The sequence below is a fragment of the Python bivittatus genome, unplaced genomic scaffold (genome assembly GCF_059951505.1).
Source record: "Python bivittatus isolate LINGU-HERP-01145 unplaced genomic scaffold, Pbiv_v1 ctg000220_np1212, whole genome shotgun sequence".
Lineage (NCBI taxonomy): Eukaryota > Metazoa > Chordata > Lepidosauria > Squamata > Pythonidae > Python > Python bivittatus.
The window spans coordinates 11313123-11331589 of NW_028277048.1; the positions used below are offsets into that span (position 1 = coordinate 11313123).

Genomic DNA, 18467 nt, shown 5'->3' on the forward strand with positions numbered 1-18467 from the left:
GGAATACCCACACCAGCCATCGTATGCCGGCCGTGAAAGCCTTCAACAATACAGATAAGTTTTTGGTTTCTAAAACTCTGATGATGGATGTTACTAAAGTTGAAATATTACCTAAGACCTTTTCAGACCATAATCCTGTCAAGTTGACTATTAAAGGGAAAAAGAGTACATTTTGATGGAGATTAAATGAGACAATTCTATGGAAAAACAAAACTGTTGATACTTGTAAAAAAAAGATGAGAGTTTTTTCAATTGAATATGAACAAAAGCACTAATACACAGACTGTTTCATTTCATTTCATTCAATATAATGCACAGTTGAAGAGAAAAAAACAGGAGAAGATGCAATTGATTTTAGATAAAATTAAAAATGAAGAGATTGAGATGAGAAATAATCCATTGGATGAGACTTTGAATACACAAATTAAATTTTTATAAAAACAAATGCCAATGTTAATGATACAGGAATTAGAAACTCAATTGAAATTTACTAAACAGAAATATTTTGAATTTGCGAATAAACCAGGTAGATGGCTAGTTTATAAACTGCGTAAACAAAGACAGAAAAGATTAATTTCTAAAATACAACACAATGGGAAGACTTTAATGGATCATGCAGGCATTTAAGAGGCCTTTTTTTGTTATTACTCATCATTATATAAAAAACAAGATGTTCATTCAGATGATATTGATAAATATCTGTCTGAACAAAAATTACCTATTCTTACTGATCAACAGAGGAAATTACTTAATGATCCCATAACATTAAAGGAAATGTCAACTCCCTTTAAGAAAATTAATTGTGGAAAAGCACCTGGCCCAGATGGTGTATCAGTGGCCTACTATAAATATTTTGAGGAGGAGCTTTGCCTTCCTTTACAAATGACTATGAATTCAATTTTGGACACAGGTGTAATGCCAGAAACTTCGAAAGAAGCCCATATTACTTTGATTCCAAAAGATCAACAGGATTTGACCTTGACAAAGAATCATAGACCAATATCTCTATTGAACAATGATTATAAGATATTCACAACAATAGCAGAAAGAATGAAGAATTTTATTCTTGTAAAATTTATCCATCAGGATCAAACAGGAGTTTTACCAAAAAGACAAATTAGAGATAACATCCGAAATGTTCTGGATATATTAGAATACCTGGAACAACATTATGAAAAACAAGCAGCTTTGATATTTTTGGATGCTGAAAAAGCCTTTGATAATTTAAATTGGCCTTTTATGTTTAAGGTTTTGGATTTTATGAAGTTTGGGGAAAACTTAGCTAAATGGATTAAATCAATATATATATACCACAAACCGCAAAAATAATTGTTAATGGAGATTTTACTAAACCATGTGAAATTGAGAAAGGTACGAGACAAGGATGCCCCTTGTTTCTGTTATTATTTATATTGGTTTTAGAAGTATTACTTAGAGATATTAGACAAGATGACAACATTTTGGGAATAAGAGTTAAAAAAGAAGAATATAAGTTAAGAGCCTTTGCTGATGACCTAGTCATTACTTTAGAAAACCCATTGGAGGGGATTGAATCGTTAATGCAAAAATTGAGAGACTTTGGGTTGCTAGCAGGGTTCAAAGTAAACATACAAAAAACAATGGTTTTAACTAAAAATATGGATTTTTATCAACAGAAGAAACTGAATGAACTAACTGGATTTACAATAGAGAAAAAAATAAAATATCTGGGAGTATATTTGACATCAAAGAATGCTGGTTTATTTCAGAATAATTATGTTCCACTCTGGACAGATATTAAAAAAGACTTAGACCAATGGGAAAAGTTACAATTGTCACTACTAGGAAGAATATCGGTGATTAAAATGAATATCTTGCCACGAATTCTATATCTTTTCCAGACAATTCCAATATTGACTTCAGAAGCACCCTTTAAACAATGGCAACGCGACATTTCTAAGTTTTTATGGCAAGGGAAAAAGCCAAGAATAAAATATAAAGTTTTACAAGACATGAAAGAAAGCTGTGGTTTGGGTCTTCCCGGTTTGAAAGTGTACTATGTAGCTTGCTGTTTAGTATGGCTTAAAGAATGGATCACCTTGAGATCCATTTAAACCAGAACAATTCCTGTTGGGGATAATGGACTTTCAAATAGGAAAACATCTTATTAGAATTATTCAGTACATGATTACCGCAGCAAGACTTCTTTATGCACAATTTTGGAAAACCCAGACATTACCAACAATACAAGAATGGCTGTTAAAACTGATGGAAATGGCAGAAAATGATACTGACTTGCTTATTAAAAGAAAACTCAAATAACTATTACCTTAAAGAATGGAAACCACTAACTTTGGCTTGATGATGGATTATAATGCTTAATAAGGAGTATAAATGAAGTAAATGCTCCTCAAAAGAAAAAAAGTATTTCATTATTTCAAAAAATTAAAACAAGATATAATTTACTTACAAGAGACACATATTAGAAAAAAAGGACATAAAATATTTGATTCATAAAAATTTGGGTGAAGAATTTGTTTCTGCAATGACAAAAAAAGAAAAGAAAAGAAATTGAGTTGTTTTATATATTAATCCCCAACTAAAACCAGAATGTGTACTGACTGATAAGTATGATAGATTTTAGATTTTATGGTATGATAGAATTTATGTCCCTAATGAGGACAAAGCAGTGTTTTATAAATGACTTATGGACAGAAGAATGGATTTTTTCTTATGAAAATAAGTAGTTGATGTGGGATTGGAATGGAGAGATCTCCCCACAACTGGACAGAACTTCTGAAAAATATATCAGTATTACGCAAGGCAAATTACCAAAAGTTTTTTTTTAATCTGATGGACAATTTAGGGCTAGTTGATATATAATATGGACACAGGAAAATAGCATTTCAAGAGAGTATGCTTACTTTTCTGAAAAACATAGATCTTTTTCAAGGAGAGACATGATTTCAAGAATTTGGTGGCTAAAGTTTCTAGAGCAGAGCTATTACCAAAGACTTTTTTGGATCATAATCCTGTGAGTTTAATTTACAAAAGAAAATCTAATTCGTTTAGATGGGGACTGAAAGAAAAGTTGCTACAGAAAGAAGTAATAGTGGAGGCTTGTACAAAGAAATGAAAAGAATGTTTTGAACATCATTTAGGTAAAGGGACTGATTTACAAATGGTTTGAGATGCAAGTAAAGCTTTTATTAGAGGTCATTTTATACAACATAACAGTGAATTTAAAAAGAAGAGTCTAGAGAAAACAGAAGCTATTTTGGATGAAATAAAGAGATAAGAACTAAAGAATTCTTCAGAGAAGACAAGTATCTCTCAAGAAATTAAACTCTACAATGGCAATTATCTATGTTAACAGGAAGAGAAATGGAAATAAAAATGAATTATGTAAAGGAAAAAAAATTGACAAAGGCTTTCACGGCTGGAATACGGTGGCTGGTCTGTGTCTTCCGGGCTGTGTGGCCGTATTCTGGAAGGTTTGTTTCCTAACATTTTGCCAGCATCTGTGACTGGCATCTTCAGAGACGAGGAGCACAGACAGGATCAGTTCTCTCTGTCCCCAGGATGATGTGACCCTTTTGTGGGTATTTATAGAGATCAGCGAGGGTACCTGAAGGGGGTGGGGGGGGGTTGGGTTAACGAGAGGCTGCTTGTTTTGGTGTCAGAATAGGTGTGTATTTTCCTGGGGGTTAGGCAGGGTTTTTTCTTCTATTGAGTTGTTAACGAGTGGCTGCTGAGGGTGCTAATCACCAAAGACTCGCATCTGCCTCAAAATCTGGAATGCAGGTCCCAGGACTCTGGCATTTTGAAACAGGCTGAGGCTTCCCAAAGAGAGACCTAAGGACCGGAGTTTGCTATGAGCTCGTTAGCCAGGTTGATTTAAAATGGAGCCTGAGCACCAGTGGAGCCAGACCCACCGGGGGGGGGGGGGGGGGGAGAATCAGTTTTAGCCAGAAATTAAGGAGTGGAAGCAGACTCTGTCACCCAGAGAAACCAAAGCTGTCTCTAACCGTAAGGTGGCATTCTTGATGCATCTTGGAACTGCAAGTCTCACTTTTATAAATTTAGACTGGACAGCTTCTAGGATATTAATCTGTGTAAAAATACAAAGCTGCACACTATAAAAAAGCTGGGAAACAACCTTAGCAAGAAAAACGTATACCACAGATCTCTGACACTTAGGCATTGTTTGGCTGAAGGAGCCAAGGCATCTAAACACTAGGCTGCACCTCTTCTCCAGCAGCACCTTTATTGCTAGCCTGGCTGGTTACAAGTGGTTTGTGAAGCTTCCCAGGACTGCTTTCATTTGATACAACCTCAAACAAAAGATGCTTTCAAAGATGCTTTGCCAAGTGAACCAGGCCCCTTCCCTTCCAAGGTAGAGTGAAGCCACTCCAGTCCTTCACTCTGTCCTGCTTTGCAGTTGCACTCAGTCTTCTCCTGCAGAACTCATATGGTAAGAGGCAAGTAAGAGGAGTTTCTCTGGGGACCACTGCAGGGCAAAGCCGAGAGGAAGCTCTCCTGCAGGACTGGCTGAGATTCTCCTCCACAGCTTGGCTCCATTGTGGCCTGCAAGGAATCCTTACACCCACATGGAAGGGGGCCAACTGTTGACTCTGCAAAGGGCCCCCTCTGATCTCACCATTTGTTTTCAAGCTATCTTAAATTTAAAGAATCACTACACAGATTTCACAGATCAAAAAATCTCTTCCCAAATGTGAAGAGTTCAGCAGAGAAGACCTACAGTATGCTTGATCCACTCAATCTGAACTTTAAGTGGTCCAAAAAGTATGGTGAGAAATCCATGAATTGAGCTCATGTACTATGGACAGGTTCATATTTCTTTGCAGTATGTGGTTTGCCTTGTCTCCCTAAGCTTACCTGCTGTCTTCAGGCATGGTACAGGATGTCACCTTTCCTTTGTTGGAAAATAATCTCTGTTAAAATGCAATCCAAACCTGCATTGATGCTGCCATCATAAACACTCATTCATTTAGAAAGAGCCTCACACTGAACAATGTGGGACTTACGCTCAGGTATAGGTTTGTAGTGATAGGCATTCATACTTCTCTTGCAGATGTGGCATCGTTTATCTAGGATTAGTTTCCCCAAAGTTGACCTGAGATGAGATTCAGTTTCTTGTCCAATTTAGTCCAAAATAGTGTTGAAGGACAAGAAGATTGGGACTGATACACAAATATGTTTGCTGAGTAGAAATATCAGTTGTAAAGGAAAAACACTACCTGTGGGAAAAAAGGAGGGAGAGGTATTGATGTTCGCTATAGCAGATGTTTTGAAAATAGGTTCATGGAAAAAATATACAGTACTTACATGATCCATTCTTCATTCCTGAAGAACAAAAGCTCTCTGCATTTCTAGAAAAAAAAAGATGATGATTTTGATCCGAGCTACTCCCTAGTGACTTACAACCTCTGTTACTGCTGACGGTCCACCTGGAGTGAGACAGGTCGGCTCAGAAGTGATTTAAGGACTGGCTTCTAGTTGAACTCCATAGCAATTATAATAACCCAGAGTACGAAACCAAGCCCTGACACATAATGAAGTAAACCCATAGTGGGATATCGCACCGCACAGACTCACAAGCGCAGACACAGAGTACTTTCTGAAATTGTGAATTGCTTAAGGAATGGGACTAATGTGGAAGGCACAGCTGTTTAAGCGGACCATCTGCCATCTATCAAACCAAGATACCATTCTCAGTTAATCAACAGAATATAGCAATCTGAACTATAATGAGTACATAAGACATATACTCCATGATACAACCCTCATATATCAGAATAGTAAAGGTATTTTATGGTGTGCACCAGTTGTACACAAAGTATGTTATACTGTTAAAGATGTGAATGTATTGCATGTAAAACTAATGAAGTCCTATGTGTAAAATTCCTATTGGGTAGGAATCTGTTTGAAATAATAACATTATGTAAATCTTTGGAAATACATCTGAAACATCTGGGGTTGGACATATCCTAATTTGCCTCTTTTGGCAGCTTTCACCAGTGACGACCTCACAGATGATATTGTTCGTGCTAAGAGAATTGTGCATGATCCCAATAAGATGGGTGCCGGGTGAGTCAATCTCTCCTTAACGTCTTTCCACTTGCAGCATTCAGTAGCAACTGAACTTATTGTTATGAATTTCCTCTTAATTGTGCATATGAAACCATTGAACACTAAACCCCGTCTGCGGTCAATTGTTTCTTGACTTCATCTTAAGTTCTCCACCTTTCTGTATTACTAGAGCTTGAAAGGCTAACCATTCCTCTTTGCCTGCTGTTTCTTTTCTATAAAATGCTTCCTGTGCAGGGACCAGTAAAGGTATTTTCAGAAACCAGAAAACTCAAATAAACGTTTGCCCCCCCCCAGAGAGTAACGTCTATGGGACGGGGGTCCAAAAACTCCAGATGGCGGCAGCAAGCACACAAGGAAAGCCCTGTTCCTTTTTCACATGCACTGCATGCGAGACGCACAGAAAAAGGGTTAGATCTTCAGTTACCAGGTGCAGCCCCCACTTTTACATTTTTGCACCTCCCAGGCAGATTCTCTTGCCCTCAGGATCTCTCAGCAGCCTAAGAACGCCCTTCTCACCCATTTTGGTTGTGTTTTGCTTCCTGCAAATTTCAAAATAACAGTTAAAACTTTGCTTTTCTGTTTGTGATTCACTAGTTCAGCCCCCACCCCCTTATTCCGCATTCATTCACTTTATTTTTCTTCCTCTGTTTTTTCCTTTTTTCCCCCCTCAGCAGTCTCTGCTTGGTCAATCCATAATTACCTCAGGTTGGGGAATTATTGCTACATACTTTGTTTTTTCGCCAGAGGAGCCAGTTTCACAAGCCGTGACTATAAAATCCACTAGCCATCATAGGGAAGCCATCATCCTCCAGGGAGCTGCAGCGATGAAGGCATTAGTGCTCACCCTCCTCTTCCTCCTCCTTGCAGCCAGCGAGGCCAAAGTATTTATCAGATGTGAACTGGCTTCACTTCTCAAACGGCATGGACTGGATGGATATCATGGCTACAGCTTGGGCAACTGTGAGTTCACTCTCTTTCTCTCCACCTGAGCAATGTCCAGGTTTGCAAGGGGTGTGCAAAATGGGCCCCTTCTTTTCAAGGAAGAGTTCAGCCCACCCCCCCAATGAATAAAAAGCTCTTTTCAGTTTTCTTAGAATGAGAAGATGTGCTTTCTTCCCATCCCAAAGGACTGAGGAGACCTCATGATTCCCCTTGCACTAGCACTCTTACTTTAATGAGGGCTATCAATATCCACGCTTTTGCCTGTTTGGGGCAAGAGCAGAACTGCAGTACAATTAGGCCTCTTTTGCCTCTGTATTGTCTTTTTACAACCACTGGCTCAGCCAATAGTTTATTTGGTTTTTTTTAAGAAAACGGGGTTATCTTAAGGATAAGCATCCTCTGAGAGGGAAGTTCCTTCGAATCCCCTCAAATAGTGTCAGTTTGGAACAGAGTTGAAGGGGCCATCCCAGATGATTTTCCACATGTGCAGCAGTGCAAAAGACCCACAATGGAAAAGTACCTCCTCCCTGGAACGCCAGGATTAGGGAAGGAGAAGAAAGGAGAGGTGGCGTCATGTGCCCATAAGAACCCCAGGAATACCTTTGAGACAAGAATCAGACTTACTCCAAATTCCCCTGAAGTTTCCAAAATGTATCGGACTTCTTGGTCCTTCCTTGGTTGGGGGATGAATGAGAAGATCGTTAAACGTTCTGTTACAGATGTTGGTATTAAAAAACTCAGGGTAGCACTTTGATTTACAGCAGAGGCCTTTTCCAGTCCTTTCTCTGTTTGCTTTCTTCCAGGGCTCTGTATGGCTTATCACGAGAGCAGGTACAACACCAAATCTGTGGGGTAGCCAAACTCGGATGGCAGCCACGACTATGGGATTTTCCAGATAAACAGCCGCTGGTGGTGCAACAATAAACAGGGCCGTACAGCTAATGGCTGCAAGAAGCTTTGCAGCGGTAAGCCACGTATTGTAGATAAAGGAATCAAGAGTTAGGAGAACAGCTAAGATAAAATTGATGAGAAAGTCATGACAACTCAGTCCTGGGAAAGGAGGAGCATCAGAAAGAGACTGAAAATACTGTAAGTCCACCTTGATTCTGTCTGCTATAAGAGGTGGGAGAGAGAAGCTTTGACAAGCTTTCCAAGTTTTTTTGTTATTATTATGTTCTACGACAGTGAAGTAGCATTCCAGTAATCCTTGCAGTGTCCATTTCCTGACCTGACCTACTTCCAAGGGCTGACATCTATTTCATTAGAAAAGAAAAGAAAAAAGTGAAATGCCCCAAATAAGTCAGATGATTCTTTTGAAGGGACGTTCAATTGCACCCAACTCTTCATGACTTGATGGACATCGATTCACCAGCACAGACTGTCAGAATTGTTTCTTTGAGTTCTTCTGAGTTCCTGCTTGTCTCATCAGTGAAAGTATCTAGCCACCATGTTTTCTTTTGGCCTCTTATCCTTCCTCAATCTGTTCCCCCATTTAGTGCCCCATTTCCCAACTTGTCACAACTCCTCTAACTTCCTTGACATAGAAATATCTCATCTTGTGCCCCCAAACCACCCACCACCGTACTGTCTCTGTTCTAATGAGCACAAGGCAGGGCCACATTTGGAGATGTCTCCCTCTCCCACCCACATCAACAGTCTCACAATCTCCCATACCTATCTGTAGCACCTGCAATCTGTAGCTTGCTTGGCAGACCCGCCTGATCCTATCTTCAGTGAAATTAGTCAATACCTTGCCAGAGGCACAAGTTATGGGAATCAATTCCAATGCTGGAAATCCTAGCTAAATAACCTGATCCAGTAGTTTCTGCCTTGTGTCAGAGAAATCTGGTTCTTGGACTCAAGTGAGACAGTTCTGCCTCTCTCTCCTTCCCAATATTGCGATAAGACTACAGGGAAGTCATGCATATCCAGCACACTCAGCTCCAAACGGGAAACCAATTCCCAGTGCTCTACATTTTTCAGACCTGTCACTCTGCATGGTTAGAGCAAGAGAAAAGGCATTTCATGGTGTGCATCAGCTGTACAAAAAGTAGGTTATGCTATTAAAGATGTTAATGTATTGTATACAAAACTGATGAAGTCCTAGGACTAAAGCTCCTATTGGGTAGGAATCTGTCTGAAATAATATTATGCAAATCTTTGGAAATACATTTGAAACATCTGGGGTTGGACATATTCTAATTTGCCTCTTTTGGCAGCTTTCACCAATGATGACATCACAGATGATATTGCTTGTGCTAAGAGAATTGTGCGTGATCCCAATAAGATGGGTGCCTGGTGAGTCAATCTCCCATTAACATCTTTCCACTTGTAACATTCAGTAGCAACTGAACTTATTGTTGTCATCATCTGAGTTAATTAACTGTCTGTAGACTATTGTACAACCTTTAGCATTGGTGGTAAAATGCAATTTCTGAATATGGCAAGTTGTCTTTTTATTGCTACACTTTCATTCTGGTTGCTTTAGAATAGGGTTTAACAGTCCTTTAAACCCTGGTTTAAAAGTTGACTGACACAAACCTTATGGAGGGTGGGGTGTGATGCTGATTGTAGCTGGAGAATTCCTTGACATTCATTTCACATTCATTATCCACTTTTGTGCTTGTCAGATGTTTTTAGATCTTTTTGGACACAGGTTCAGCACTGGGGCTTACCACAGAGTCGGGACAGGTAGCAGAAGAATTTGGCAGATGGCTTTTTAAACAGCAGGACTCCGGTCCCGTGGATGAGCTCCACAGGAACGGAGACCTGGTAGGGAAAGAAGAGAAGCTGGGAGAGACAACTCTCAAGCCTCCAATCCTGGGATGAAGAGGAAAGGGGTCTGCAGCAGCAGATCATTAGATGGGAAACCCTTAAGCTGGCAATGAGCTTCCAAAAGGAAACAATACAGATCTTATGTGGTCAACACTCAGAATGATTTAAAAGTTTCTTTGCTGTGTGCCCTTCTGATGCATTCTAAGATTTTGAGTAGGATTTCGTGCGCCCTCTGGTGCTCACCAAATACTTTGCACTTTAACTCCCTTCAGCCCTGGATAGCATGGACTCTGGCAAGGTTATTTGAGAGTCCAAAGTATCTATTGGGCCTCAGTTGCATGTAAGCTTCATTGTGAGAAATAGAAAGTCAGGACTATCTTAGCTAAAACAATTATTTTTCCTTTGGGTTTAATCTGGAATTCATTGGAAAACTAGCACAGGAATTTTATCAGTCAATGAAAATGAAAGATGAATGATCGTTGTCACTAGCTGACCTGAGAACTTCCTGAATGTCTTGAAGTAGACCTACATGAAGCATCTGAAGACAGACAATATTCTTATTCTTACTTTTAGGGTTGCCTGGAGAAATAACTGCAGAGGAAAAGATCTGTCAAAGTGGACTCGTGGCTGCAAGCTCTGAGATTCATGATCCTGCATTTCTCTTCATCTTCCTGTGATGAAAATGATACTATTCCTTGTATAATCAATGTTTAATAACTGGATTCTATGCTTGTATGCCATGTGTTGGTAAGAATGGGTTTCTCTGCATACAAATGATGCTTTTATAAAGAGTTCTGGATAGAAAAGAAGGAAAGTGTTTTTTGGTTTGAAACGTCTTCAAAAAATGCTCGGCCAGACAATTTCTAGGTTAACCTCCAATTATATGAAGACTTTGCCTTTGCTCTGCACTATAAGAAAAACTGATGCCTGAATTTGGACTTTGATGGCCGTCTTACTCCCATCCATTTAGCTGGCAAATAACAGTGTCCAAACAAGAGGGCAACATCAGCAGATTAATGTATTTCAAGGATCCAGCATAAGGATGATTCCGTTTTTAATCTGGGCTGGAACTAGATATCTCTTAAATTCCAAAAGGCAGGTGTGTGCCCATAGCCCCATGCAGCCCCGTTTTGTTCCCAAAGACCTCCAAGACCATGCCACAGAAATTCAGGAGCACCGGTAGCTCTTCGCAGGGATTGGTAAATCAGAGAGGCAGCCTATGGCTTCAGGGGCGGGAGGTATACAGAAAGAATGCAAGCGATACATATATGGTGAAAAACTAGAACAAATCCATGTACCTTGGTAGAATATTTACTAAAGATGAGAAATCAGAGGGAGAAATTTTAGCTGATAGAAAGATAGTCAGTAGGATGTAGTCCGCTGAGAGGTCTGTACATTTGTTGAAATAAGCCGAAAGGTTTGTATGTAAGAATGTATTTCTGTTGGCTTTATTACATGGAACTGAAGGATGGAGGCATATAAAATTAATCTGAATGCAGCAGGGATGGTATTCTTAAGTGTATCTGTGTTACCCGTTTGATGGTGTGATAAGATCAACAATGGGTGGGTGATAGAAGGAATGTGGATTGAATGCACCAGGGAGTGACCAGTACAAAGTGGCCTGGGGTGATTTGGTCATACAGAGACAATGAATGAAGATCAAACCGCAAAATAAATTTATGAAAGAAGTGTCCTTGTACAGGGATCTTGCAGAGGCAAGCAACTCAGTTACAATTGCTATAGATATGAGCTCAGTCCTGAGATCTTGCAAGGTAATGTCAGGACTTTAGATCCAGTAACTCCAAACCCACTTCCACTTACCAACTGCACATTAAAAACATTCTGAGAGGTGTACTGGCCAAAAGGAAAAAACATTTTGTGGTGGCATTTCATTTCTTTCTTTATTTATTTGGCTTTGAGCCAATGTTGACTCCTGGTGACTGTCAGGACAATCCCTGCACTTTTCTTGGCAAGATTTTGGAAGTGGTTTCCTCTTGCCTGCTTCCTGGGGCTGAGATAGAGAGACTGGCCCAAGGTCACCCACCTGGCTTTGTGCCTAAGGCGGGACTCGAACTCCTGGTCTTCCAGTTTTTAGCCTGGTGCCTCAACCACTACACCACACTGGAGCTCTTTGGTTCTGCTTACATTATAACAAAATAGAACGATTAGTTGGTTTGGGGGACAACACCTGGAGTCACAGTCTCCTAAAGCACCCCTATCTGCCACCACACTGTTTCTGCAGTGGTCGATTGCACCAGGGAGATGTCACTTCTTTGCTTTCCATGATCCTGCTGTAGCATGTCTCTAGAACATGCCAAGAAAGGAAGAGGATGACTTCAGAAGGCCTGATGTTGAACACAGCCTGCCTGTGGTCCCTTTCTCCCAGTGCTGCAAGGTAAGCTGTAGTCCCCAGGGCCACAGAAATGTGGCAGGCAGCCCAAATCAGCATCTCCTATTGCATTCAAAGGCTGTGGAACCACTCCCAGCATTTGGAGGGGAGGCAATGCCCTCACATTCACATAGCAATCCATTACCTCCAACTCCCTCTCTGATGGTATGAGAATCACACTGTCAGAGGAAGGAGGCAGCTGACTGCCTTGAGCTGTGGGCTATGAATTCCCGAGCTCTGGATGTGTCCCTCTCCAGAGACAGATGGCGATGAAGGAACTTGCCTTATTCTGCTTCGTCTTCTTTGCAGTTGAGGCAAGGATGTTTTCTAAATGTGAGTTGTCTGACCAATTGAAGCACCTTGAAACGGACAGCTCCAAAAGGTATCAGTATAAGTTTTGTTTGAGGTTGACGCAGAGTATCCTTTCCACTCCAACATTTAACTTAGGGCCAATGTGACCATGCGTGTGCAGGGGGTGGGAGAGTGGAGCGATCGAGTTCTTTCATGTTCCCACTTTTGGATGTAATGTGTGCTAGTTGACAGTGGGAGGGTTTCCTTTTGCTAAGTCGGGTTCCTGATGTTCAGAAGTAACTTTTTTTCAAAGAAAGTGACATATTCTGGAAACAGACTAATAGCCAAAAGACCAACAATTTTATCCTAAATAAGCAGTAGAAAGTTCAAAACATGAGAGGGGAATTCTTAGACATGTAGGAATGTTTAGATACAATTAGGGGTAGGGTTTGTTTAGATGGCCATCTCCAGTAATTGGAGCAAATGGGAAGGGTATAAACCTACTAATTAAATACTATGTAGGAGTCTCTCCTTGATAGGAATCATTGCATTTTGAATCCCCAAAGGTCAAGAATGCTTACTAGCATCATTCTGATGGTAGTTCAACTGGAACAACTACAACTGCTACTACTAGTATCACTGCTTCCTACTACAATGCTTTGGAACAGAACATTTTGGAAACCGAAGACTTTCTAAACTCCTGATTGTTATACTACATTCCCTTAGTGAGTGCATTCTTCCTGCCATGGCTTTTGGTAAGCAGAAGTTCTGTGAACTTCAGTCAGCCTCTAAAGTTGGACCTGGATTGTTTTCAATTCAGTTGTTTCAGTGCCTTTCATACATTTACTGGATGATGACATTACTGATGATTTCTGCTGCCTCAAGAAAGCTGCTGCGGAGCATGGGATGAATTATTGGTAAGCGAGATCAGCTTTTATAAATGAGTGGCTGAGAATATTAACCACGTTGACGTAAGAACCTTTTTTGTAGAACTTTCTTTGAGAAAGGTCGATGGGAGAAAAGGAGCCGTAGACCAAGCTCACTGGCTTGGTCCTTAAAAGAGGAACACTCTTTTGTGCATCCAGCCCCAGTCATGCTACGTAGACCTGCTAAGGGCACTGGATGCTGTACTGGTCCTGATGAATGCATCATACTTATTTCAGTGGAGATGTTCCAAATAAAACTGAGCCTGGATCCAACTTCAAAATGTCTTCTCCGAGAGAGGGATGAAAAAACATGGTGAAGAAGAGTAGAGAATCCACCTACATTTCTTTTTCAAAAAATGTTTGAGGCCTCCAACCGTTACACTCCTGGACATGGTTTTTAATCAAGTTTCTAAGCACTGGTTTCTGAATGGTAGAAAATTGCTGCCACCAAATTAAAATGTCTAAACCTCAGAAGCCTGAAAGCCTGGCTAATGTAGCATAGGGTTGGGACTGGGGCACCTTTACAATATGAACAACATTAGAATAAGGGAACGTAAGAAAATGACTTACAGATAAGAATAAAGCATCGCATTCCACATCACAAATTAAGATTTCTTAAATGGGCCCAGATGAAAAAGACTCGGTCAGCATTCTTAAGATGAGGAGTTAATAAGCTCTCAGTGGCTCTTCCCTTCGCCTGGAGGTCCCTCAACAACACTCCAGCCAGTTCTGCACAATCAGAACGGTACAGTAGGGACAGGAAATATGGTGCCTATGTTTCTAGATAGATCTATCTGCCTTTGAATAATATTATCAACAAGTATTATCTTAACAAACTGCCAGGAATAATTGCAGATGTAATGGTCTGCAGGTATAAGAAAGAAATGCATCACTTCACTGCTGTAGCAATGTCTCCACTTAATAGACACTGGTCACTGCAAATGACATGATTTGTGGCATCTGCATGGTGCAGCTGGTGGCAGGCTCAGCGTCCAGTGGGTGGCACAAGAGTGGGAAGCGGGCAGTGCTGAATTATGTACATGCCCAGGATGAGGATTTTCAGGGTTTTTTCCTGGATTTTGGGAGGAGTTTGGAGGCACTTTGGTTTTGCTAAGCGTGCTCAGCCTATTTGAGGACTTCCAAAAGTATCTGATGTGTTTCTAACTTCCAAACAACTCCATCAAACTTGGTAATCAGGGTTGAAGGAGACCCCCAGGAGCTGCCAAACAAAGAATGGCTTGCCCACCCATGTAAAACTATTTTGATGATCTGTCCAATATTCAAAAGCATCTAGCATTTTTTGGGCAATCCAAACAGTTAAGAAGAGTGGAGAAATCCTGTGATATGTGACGTCTCTGAGGAAGCTCGTCACCATGTGTCAGAACCTGCAGCAACCAACAATTGTTAATTTAAAAAGTTATAGCAGTCAATGGGAGTTTGTTTGATTTGCTTCTGCCATTTGTGACTAGGGAGGGGGGATGGTAGTTAATGGTTGTAATTGGGATAGTACTTTGGGTCAGAGAGATACTTAACCTTATATGGGCAATTTAGGCCGGACCTGATTGCAGGCAAAGCCGGTGGTGGCCTGATGGCCAGGAAGGAGCTATGTTATCAGTGAGAGGAAGGAAAGAGGTCACCACCAGGTGAAAAGGAATTGTGGTGCCAAGGCAACAAGGGGAAGGGGGATAAATAGAGGGAAGTTTACACAGGCTTTAGTTTTAGCAATGTTTTGTTTCAAGCTGCATGTACCACCCAATAAAGGAGCATTTATCTGAACCTGGCCTGGTCTCATGAGAATTCTTCTGAATTGGAGTTTGGACTTTGTGGACCTGACACCATGATTTGAAGACGTGCTCATTTCCTTCGCCAGTTCCAGAAATCCAGGTAGGGGGGTTATTTTGCAAGAGAGAAGAAAGAAGATCTTGCTGAGAAGGTTGGGGACGGCAGTGCTGTGGTAAAAGGCTTCACTTCGCACATGCGTGTGCCGCACCAACATTGTGGACAATACACAAGACCCCAGTGGCTTCTGCCAAACCCAGAATCTTGATCAACATGTTTTTTAGTTGATGAGGGGAGCCAGGATAATGATGAAGAAGGAAAAGGAGAAATCCTCATTCCCTTGAATAGGATAAAAATTACAAATGTCACAGGGAATCCCTGAATGATACCACACGGGGAATCCCTTTACTCTCCAGGTTTACTTGTTGTTTCTCACCTTCCTGAACTATAGGAACTGAGTAAAATTGCCACTCTTTATCCTCCATCCACAGGTAGCAATGTTGTAGGCATAGGACAAAGAATTAAAGTTCAACATGAGTCAAGATTCCCATTTTCTCTTCCTTTCCTTTTGCAAGTCGATGCGATACCAAAATCTATGGATCATATTAGAATCCGATAAAAAGAAGACAATTCTGTTTAAAAAGACTACAATTCTAGAGCTCATGCCAGCATTACCAGCAGATCCCATTGAAACATCTCTATTTATTTATTTATTTTTACAATTTTTAAATACAATAAAAATATAAAGAGTGAAAGGAGGAGGAGGAGGAAGAGGAGGAGGATGAAAATATAGAATTATGACTTTCACCCTTCTTTCTATTGAGTAGTTACCATCTTTCTCTATCCCTTCCCTCTTTTTTCCTTACTTTGTAATTCCCTTCCCCTTCCCCTTTAACTCTTTCTAGTCTCCAAATTCATAAATCACAATTGGTTCTTTTCTTCTTTCAACAAAAATTCCATATAAGGTTTCCAGTCTTTCAAAAAAGTTGTTTTTTATTGTTTTTTCCTTGACCAAACTGGTCAGCTTCACGATTTCTACAAGCTCCATCAGTTTTATCATCCAAATAAATAATATGAATTAATCTGTAATCTTAATCAGTTGGAAATCTGCTTCTCTATCTTCTCTAAAGTATCCAACATTCCAGTGGGCCCATTTGCAAATCTGGATATAATTCTCACCGGGTGAATGTAGAGTTTGTCAAAGAAGCGTATTCTTCGCAATGAGAGTGTGGCTGGTTCATACAACATCTTGTACTAAGCTGAATTAGGTTAATATACCTCATGCTTCAGCATGTTTTGGAAAACCCAACCATTGCCTTAGAATGTTATTTTGACCAGAACATTACTACAAGCCATACTAGGGTTATTTCTCTGGCATAGTATACTATGTGAACCAAGCTATTGTGTTTTGTTAACTTGGGTTTGTCCTTTGCATATTATGTGAACCCAGGCAGTTGGCTTGATGTGTTCTGTTAAATGCAGCAGGAGCAGAAGCTACCCTGTAATGTGCAAGCAGTTCCATTTGAGGGTCTTACCAGTGATTTTCAGCAATAAGAACGTACATGGTATATGGTGAGCACATCTGTATGTTACATTAACATTTTTCTTTCAAAGAGCTTCCAAAAAGCCCCCTTGACATCCTTGTTCCTCAGACTGTAGATCAGAGGATTGAGCATGGGGGTCAGAACCCCATATGTTAAGGAGATGAGCTTGTCCTGTTCAGAAATGGATTTCCCTTCTGGTCTCAAGTACATGATCATGAGTGTTCCATAAAAGACACTGACCACAGCAAGGTGAGAACTACAGGTGGAGAAGGCTTTTCTGCGCCCAAGAGTAGAGCTTATACGCAGTATAGCCAGGCCTATGCGACCATATGTCACAACTATGAAGCCAAAGGGAGGTATTAGCACAAAGAGGCTAGAAACATGCATGAAGAGCTCACTGACTGTGTTGGAGCAAGCCAGTTTGAGTACAGATTGCAGTTCACATCCAAAATGGTTTATGATGCGATGGCCACAGAAGTCAGTCGGTTGCAACAGCAGATTGATCAGGGTCATCATCAAGGCAAGGGCCGCTGATGTGGCTACTAGACAAATGCATAATCTCCAACTCATGATCTGTGTGTAATATAAAGGCTGGCATATAGCTGCCAAGCGATCATATGCCATGATAGCCAAGACAAGGCACTCTGCTACAACCATAAATAAAGCAAGGTACATTTGGGCCAAACATCTGGAGAAAGAAATTGTGGGCCTGTAGATGAAGCAGTTGACCAAGATCTCAGGAAGTGCATTGTTGGTAAGAATAAAGTCTATGGCAGAAAGGACACAAATGAAGAAATACATGGGGGTATGAAGCTGTGGGTCCACAATGCTCAATATGATGATGAGTCCATTGCCAAGAAAGCTAATGAGATACACCACCGAGAGGAAGCAAAACAGAATAATCTGAACTCTGGGATAGTCCGATAATCCAATTAAGATGAACTCAGTCACCAGTGATTCATTTGAAGCTCCTATCATGTTCTCTCCCATTTCCTCCTGCAGGAAAGAATGAATACAGTAGTATGAATACTGACTACATTAGGGAGAGATGTAATGCTTTCACTGTAAATGTTTATATTGTCAAAGTTACACAGAAAAAAGGACAATGACATCTGTATGAAGACTGCTTTGCACATCATGCTAAGACAGAATTTGTTGTAACCATGACTTCTTGAATACATTGGCTGGATTCCCACATGGGTGTATTCACACACTGCATTGAGGAATACATTTGTTTGCAAACTACAGTGAGTGTATAAAATGCTAAGCCAAAACTAAATAAGCTACATTCTGTTTTAGCAAGATGTCCAAATTCAATCCCAGATTGAAGCTGGAGAAATCTCTTTGCAAAAATAATGAAAGCAGCAAGCTGGAGGCTCCAGGTCCATTCCCGCCCCTAGAGGGTCAGGAGAAACCTTCATCTGCCAGTTACTGAAATGGAACCAAAATGCCCTGAGTCAGCTCATGAGAAGCAATGCAGTAACACTAAGATAATTCACAATGCAAAGTGGGACTGATGCTGATCTCCAGAATGCTATCCTTTCCTCTTTGGTTCTAAAAGAGCAAAGAAAAGGAATTGCACGCAGGATAAATCATAAGCAAGTCCAATTTGTTGCAGGGCACAGTGTTGTTACTGAACCTGAGGCCCCTCTCTTAAGGCATCAGCCTTAGCTTTCATTCGCTGGGCTTTGTTATGTTACAAACAATGCATTGATTTTTTTTCTTTTC

General features: G+C 40.5%; 1 protein-coding gene and 1 pseudogene across 1 annotated transcript; one reads left to right on the top strand and one right to left on the bottom strand.

Annotated features, from left to right (window-relative positions):
• The first annotated feature begins 6917 nt into the window (after positions 1 to 6917).
• On the top strand, positions 6918 to 10450 carry LOC103048588 (lysozyme C, milk isozyme-like; annotated as a pseudogene).
• A 6334-nt stretch (positions 10451 to 16784) lies between these two features.
• LOC148216271 (olfactory receptor 13H1-like) lies at positions 16785 to 17729 on the bottom strand. Its single transcript, XM_088138511.1, has one exon. The coding sequence runs from the start codon at positions 17727 to 17729 to the stop codon at positions 16785 to 16787; it is 945 nt and encodes a 314-aa protein (XP_087994637.1).
• Between the last annotated feature and the right edge of the window lie 738 nt (positions 17730 to 18467).

What these genes read in the sequence shown, in the direction of transcription:
- LOC148216271 (XM_088138511.1), bottom strand. Translation starts at nt 17,729, where the DNA reads ATGGGAGAGAACATGATAGGAGCTTCAAATGAATCACTGGTGACTGAG.